The following is a 7,134-nucleotide window of genomic DNA, read 5'->3' as shown; positions in this document are numbered from 1 at the left end:
CAACATTATAAAAGCTACGAAGTTTGTATTGTTGCCTCTCAAGGAGGTTCACAAAGCGACTGTAAACCTGTGGGGCACGGCATCATTCTGTGGTCTTTACAGAAGCCGACATGGGTTCTGCTGTGTGGCTGGGACACAACAGGTGCTGTGTGCGGCCCGCACAGAGGAAGCACGCCCCTGGCAGGGCCCGGGGCTCCCGTGTGCGGCCCGCACGGAGGAAGCACGCCCCTGGCAGGGCCCGGGGCTCCCGTGTGCGACCCGCACGGAGGAAGCACGCCCCTGGCAGTGCCCAGGGCTCCCGTGTGCGGACTGCACAGAGGAAGCACGCCCCTGGCAGCGGCCCCACGCCCCACCCCCTCCCCGCCGCCCTGGCCGGGCTCGGCCCCGCGCTGCCGCAAAGCGCGCCGGGCGGGCCGGAGGCGGGCGTGCTCTCTGTCGCGCTGCCGGAAGTGATGGCGTTGTGCTTTGCGGCGCGGCGCCCCTGATCCGAGGCCGGGAAGCCCCGTGCGGCCTTTCCGCGGAGCCGCCGCCGAGGACGGGTGAGTGCTGGGCCGCTCCTGCCGCGCCCCCGCTCCCCCGCTCCCGCCCGCGCTCACGCCGCTCCCTCTCTCTTGCAGGAGCAGCCATGCCGGCCAAGGGCCCCCTGCAGAGCGTCCAGGTCTTCGGACGAAAGGTGAGGCGCAGGCGTGGCGGCCCGACCGCTCTGCTCCTCGCTCCCGGGCCGGGCTGGGCCGCGCTTTCGGGCTGTTCGCGCTCGGCGCGTCTCGGCCGCAGCTCCTCCGGCGGGGCCGTGCGGCGGGGCTGGGCCGCCGGGGTGAGTCCCGCCATGCTGAGTCCCCCCGGGCCGAGTCCCGCCGGGCACACACGTGCCCCGCTCCGCCATGTGCACGGGGCGCCGCGGAGCTCCGGGGAAGGGTTGGCTCCCCTCGGGAATGGGGCTGCGCCGCCTCTCACCGGAGTCCTGGGGAGTGGCCGCCGCTGTCGCCCCAGTCCACAGCGGCCCGCCTTACCATTGCCGGTATCCGAGGGCCACGTTGTGAGGTGGGGGCGGAAAGGTAAAATTGTCCCTGTTGGCCGGAATGCAGCATCTCGAATAAGGCACGGTGCTAATCTCTTGTGAGAAAATGAGCCACAAAACGATAGTATTGTGGAATGGAGGGGTCTTTCCTTCGTAGGCAACTGAATGCTGTAACTGTAAATCAAATACTGGAACTTTTATTAAGACTGTTTTTAATACTGTGATTATTCCTGGAGGTGTAATGGGAGATACTGTTTCGTTTAGTGCACAATATTAGTCTGGGGCTCAGACTAAGACTGCTCGAGTGTTAAAACTAAATTGAAGTTCCTGCTGCTTGTGCAAAAATGAAACGCTGTGTTAATACACATTTGGATTTTTAGAAAACTGCGACTGCTGTTGCCCACTGCAAGAGAGGGAATGGCCTCATTAAAGTTAATGGAAGACCTCTGGAAATGATCGAGCCCAGAACTCTGCAGTATAAAGTAAGCATCCACTCGGCCTCTGCCCTGCTTACCCTTTATGTGTGTAATTGCTTCACACTGGAGACAAGTGGCTTGTCCTACTGAAAGTACCAAATTTTTGATTGTTAACCTAAAATATAGATGCTGTCATGAAAATTCAGTATGTTGCGCTTCTGTGAGGGGGGTTTTGCTTAATAGGTTTCAGTTAATGTGAAGTATTCAAGTATTTTCTACACTTCTTATCCACTTTGTAAACTGAAATGGGTGACTTAAAGCCCCCATTTAGAAGTTGTTTAGAACTTTATACAGTAGCTGGTGAAAAATGCTGACAAAATCTGAAATGGTCTAGATAACTGTAAAGTACAATAAATAGTGAAGAAAACGACCTATAAATTACTTTGGATGTTCAGTTTTAATGAACTTAATTTTGTATGTAGTTATGGCATTCTAGTTAAACTGTTCTCTTGTTCTTAATTCCCATGAACATGTGCTTTGCTATTAAGATATTTGAAACTTCAATAAACAAAAGGCTTCAGTAAATGTGTCTTATGACAGCACTGGTAGATGCCAGAGAACTCTGCAGGAGATGAACTTGACCTGGGTGTGTGCTTTTAAAAGGCTCCATTTTTTGGAAGATTCAATAACATCACGTTTGATGCGGCTGCTACAAGCCCTGATCCTCATTACAAATAAATTCTCTTTGTGTTTTGTTTCCCAGCTGCTTGAACCTGTCCTCCTCCTGGGGAAGGAACGGTTTGCTGCTGTTGACATCAGAGTCCGTGTGAAGGGTGGTGGCCACGTAGCACAGATCTATGGTAAGGATTTTGTGGGATTTCTGGTGTGGGCTGGAATGGGTAAAGCCACTGTGGTGAGCTGACACTGGCTGGATGCCTGGTGCCCACCAAGCTGCTGTATCACTCTTCTTATCTTGATGGGCAGAGGGAGAAAATAAGATGGAAAAACCTTGTGGGTTAAGATGAAGGCAGATAAATAAGGCAAAAGCAAAGACTGTGCACTGAACCAAAGGAAAACAAAAGTCTTCCATCAGCAAGCAATGTTCAGCCACTTCCCAGGAAGTGGGGCCTCAGTATCTATAGCAGTTGCTCTTCCTTTGCTTTTACTGCTGAGCAGACATCCCCTGATGTGGAATATCGCCTCTGGTCAGTTTGGGTATCAGCTGTTCTGCCTGTGTTTGCTCCAAGATCTTGCCCACTCCCAGCCTAATGCTGATGGAGACATGTTGTAGGCACAGCTTTGGTGCTGTCCAGGCACTGCTCAGTTGTAGCCAGAGCACAAACCAGGTGAGAACTGTCACAGGAAAATCATCTCAGCCAGACCCATTGCAGCCACATATTTGAGAGGCCTAAGTTTGGAATAGTGACTTGCCAAACTGTTCAAAATAAAGTTCTGACAAAATGCACGGGAACTACCTTTACATTGTGCAGTGACAGGATAGTTCAAATGTAGCTTAAGCACAAGAATTTTAGGAGGGGTTTAGCTTCAGAAACTATATCCTTAGTTGTGCATTTCCGTGTTCAGAAGCATTTTTCCGATATTAGCAAAGCTAGGCAGTTTTCCCTTTGCAGAGAAGACTGGGACTGTATTTACATTAGCTGTTGATACGAGTTCATCTTTAAAAAAGACAGATTTGTTCTGCTCTTAATTAGAATGTAGTTAGTGAAGGGGAACTAAGGCTGCATAAAAAGCAGAGGCAAATTTTAGGCCCAAACTCAATACCATTTGTTTTTCAGAACATTTAAATTTTCATCAAAATCCTGATGTTAGTATTTTGACAGACAAATGTAACAACATCCTAACAGTTACTCCCATCCTCCTGGTTTAAGTTCTGATTACTGTTACTGTGCTAGTTTTTTGTATTGCCATGTTCTAGCACTCAGACCATCCTGTTGTCCCTTTTGCCTCCTTAGTCTTTCAACACACAATCAATTTTATCTTTGTTGAGAAGTGTAGACATTTCGGGGAACTGTGTTTTCTGGAGAGTTTGAAAGTTGACTGCTTGTAGATAGAAGATGAACCTACTTTAGTACTTGGGAGAGAAGGTGATCAGACAGCCCTTGTGCAATTTCTTGGCAGGCTGGCAGATGTCAAATCAAAACATGAGCTGTGGGTGTTCTTAAGATTTGCCAAAATAAGGGTCACGTGGAATATGTGGGAGAGGATATTAAGGAGAGAAAGGACAATTTGGCAGTGAACAAAATAGCCCATTTCTCAGATAACTGGCATTTTGTGTTTAAATTTTAAATAGATTTGCAATCTTTACTGATCTTTTGTGTTTTTAACAGCTATCCGTCAAGCTATTTCCAAAGCTTTGGTGGCTTATTATCAAAAATGTGAGTACCTTTGATTGTTTTATTAGCTTTAAGTGGAAGTGCATGGCTTTTGGTTGTTTTATTGCAAAAAGCATTAATATGGATTTGTTCCATGTGAAACGGCTTAAATTAAAGATTCTTCTTTTTTAAACAGATGTTGATGAAGCTTCCAAGAAAGAGATCAAGGATATTCTAATCCAGTATGATAGGACTCTGCTTGTTGCAGATCCTCGCCGTTGTGAATCCAAGAAATTTGGAGGACCTGGTGCTCGTGCGCGCTACCAGAAGTCTTACCGTTAAAATTGGTCTCTAATCGTGTGGCAGTCAATAAACAGAAAGAATTTGATAATTTTCATGTTTCTAAATTGCCTTTTCTTGGGTGGATTAAATAAATTTTTTCACTGTGTGTTAAGATTGATACACAAAGGGATTTGCATTACAGTAGGACCAGAGGGTTGATGGCAATTCTTTTTTTTATCCTTTCATAGTAATTCTGGATAGGTAGGGTTTTAGGAGTAAAGAAAATCTTTCCTCTGTTGAGGCCTGTGTGGTTATCCAAGCATAAAGAAGGCTCACATCCTGAATTTTACAGGCACATGCAACAACGCTGTGATTCATGGACAATTTCAGTCTTCACCTTTTTGGTAGTTAAGATCGTCAAAACCAGAGTAATTAAGGGGGCAGGGAAGGGAGGTGTGTTGAAGTCTTGCATTACCAGATAATGAAGAGACAGAGTCTTGGACTAGTACATCTAAATGTAGGAAACTTAAAATACTTAAATAGAGTATTTTGTAAAAGTAAATCAAGGATTTTGTTTTTTAAGATTAGGTGTGAGTGATTAATCCTTCAGCCACATGTTCACACAGTACAAGCAGTACAACTGCTTATGAGCTAGGTGAGGCAATTTGAAAGCCTTGGAAGAAGAAAGGGGGGAAAAAAGTGAGTTGAAAAGTAATTTTCAAAAATTTGGCTACAGGATATATCAAATGTAGAAGTTTCTGTCTGTTTACCCAGGGACAAAAAGTAAATTCTGAGTAAATGTGAGATGGGCCAAGAAGGTTTTATAAAGACTCATTCTGTCCTTTGGAAGAGATACAAGTTAAAGAGTGAGGCTGTGGATACAAGCTGGCCAGCTGGTGTGAGTACAGCCCTGAGCTGTTACTTGTGTTTGTAAACCAGTTTGGAGTGGAACTGGAAGAAATAATGGAGACTAAGGTGCTGAGAGCCCAGTTACTGCTGTATTGCTCTCCAAGCCTGGTATTTTAATGTCTGCTTGTATGGCAGTACTGGAATTGTCAGAGGGGCGTCTTGGTGCTTGAGATTTTTGTTGGGCTTTCTCTTGGCGTGTTATTGACTTAATGGGAGTTTTTCTCAATGTACTCAGTCAACACAAACCAGCTTCTCTTGTGTGGTGGGGAACTGGAAAGAACAGTAAAATCCACCCTTCTGCTCTAGTTTAATTAAACAGGTGCTTACAGCTTTATGTTAAGCATTTGTCATGAGGCCTCTGTTTTTTTCAGTAGAAGAGTATTAAAGGTATACTCACAGTTACTCAAGAGTTAAATGTGCACCAAACAAATTCATTCTAAAAAAGTAACTCTCTATCCATCTCCCCATTTTAGCTGTCAGTTTCTGCCACAAAATAACTACATTCCATGGTTGAATGGAAGTGCAATGCTTGTATTCAAACCACTCATGCTCCTGTTGAGGGGAAGGGGGCTGATGCATGTTCTATCACCAATTTACATACCAGGATTATTTATTTTACACAAAGCAAATGGGATACTCCATCCCAAACTCTTGTCTTTGGCAAAAGGCATGGTCTGCTTTCCTCAGTCTCCTTTTCCTGTAGAAAAGCTCTCTAAGCTCTTGGGCTGCTGAAAACATGCTCAGCCTCCTAGCTTGGTTTTCCAAGGAAAAGATGCTATGCAGAGCTAACTTTTGACTTTGATCGCTTGAATTCCCGAGTTTTGTGAAAACCTGTGTCTTGATGTTAATTAGCTTCAGCTGAGGGAAAATAAAGTCTCTGGTTGTTTCCCTGCGTGACTGAAAAGCAGTGGCTCACTCATTGCTTAGGAAATGCTTCCTGGCCTGCCAGTTGGCACATATATACCCTGTGCTGTGGCTTGTCCAAAACTGATTCTTGTCTGGCTGTTGGATCTGTGGGATGGAGGGGAAAAGAGATGATGCAAAGTTGTGATGGTGTGAAACTTAATGAGGCAGGGGGAGATGAGGTAGTAACCTTAGGGGTGGATTTCACAGTTCTGAGGAAGCCTGATGGATCTATTTTTCTGCTCATAGAACAGCTTGTAACAATTGGGGATTATTGTTTTGCTGTTCTTTTGTGGAATGGCTGAAAATAAAACTTGCATTTCTACTAATATATTCAGAGATCATATCTGCATATCATTTCTTCAACCAGAAGACTCTTAATAAAAATGCTTCCTGAACTGAACTCTGATCCTATAAAAATGCCCCGTTAATCCTGCAGTAATGTCATTCCCACACGCTTGTGCTCTAAATGAGAAATGTTTGTAGAATTGGGCTGCTGTCTGCCTGGATGGCTGAAGATTTTTATTCTGAGAGGTTGCTTACTGATCACCCACTAGAGGGCTTAACTTCATTGGGAAACTGTAACCACTGTAAAGTTTGAAGATGTTGGTAAAAATGTCTCCTCATGTCCTGATTTTGCAGGGATGGTAATCAGGCACTTGTCATTGAGCATCCAGTCTGGCCAGAGAAACTCATCCCCAGATAAACAGTAAGAGTTTGATCTTCAAACCATTAGGAAGGTTCTTGAGCAGCTGGGTAGATGGTTCTCAGAAGAGAGGAAATGCCCCTAACCTAGTATCCTCCATCTCTTTCATTAGTTTCACCAGTGCTAATCCTTAGGCAGATCATCTGTGCACAACAAAATGCTGCCTCACTTGAGTTCTTCATTGAAAATACCATGTTTTGTTAACAATGACAGTGGACCCACTTTCAAACCAGGGTAAGCTTGTGGCCATGGCACAGAAGGCAGTCATTGTTTATAATCATGATAGACATTGTGACCTGTCTATAAATTTAAGTCCTCTCAAACATTATGTTTGAAAATTTGTAGACAATTTATTTTGACTTCAATGTACAAATATACTACCACTGAAATGTTTAAATTTTATTTTTGAAGAAAAAAATCTGTAACTTAAAAATCTAACACTGGCATTTTTAAAGTGTGGACAAGCGTGTTCTGTATTGTGCTTGTTTTCTTATAAAATCAGTTATTTTCTAGTGCATTTTTTTCTGTTCAAGTTTTTCAGAAGTGCCAGTCTGGCACTATTCTAAT

The 7,134-nt window shown here is 44.6% G+C and overlaps 1 protein-coding gene across 1 annotated transcript; it reads left to right on the top strand.

Annotated features, from left to right (window-relative positions):
- Positions 1–460: 460 nt before the first annotated feature.
- RPS16 (ribosomal protein S16) lies at positions 461–4,160 on the top strand. The gene is made up of 6 exons (XM_083859111.1): positions 461–539; positions 618–673; positions 1,399–1,500; positions 2,198–2,294; positions 3,783–3,830; positions 3,964–4,160. Exons 2-6 carry the CDS (start codon positions 626–628, stop codon positions 4,107–4,109), a joined length of 441 nt encoding a protein of 146 aa, XP_083715237.1. The 5' UTR covers positions 461–539; positions 618–625; the 3' UTR covers positions 4,110–4,160.
- Positions 4,161–7,134: the final 2,974 nt, after the last annotated feature.

This window comes from Zosterops lateralis (genome assembly GCF_965231275.1).
Source record: "Zosterops lateralis genome assembly, chromosome: 4".
Taxonomy (NCBI): Eukaryota; Metazoa; Chordata; class Aves; order Passeriformes; family Zosteropidae; genus Zosterops; species Zosterops lateralis.
This window is presented reverse-complemented; position numbering and strand designations above follow the sequence as displayed.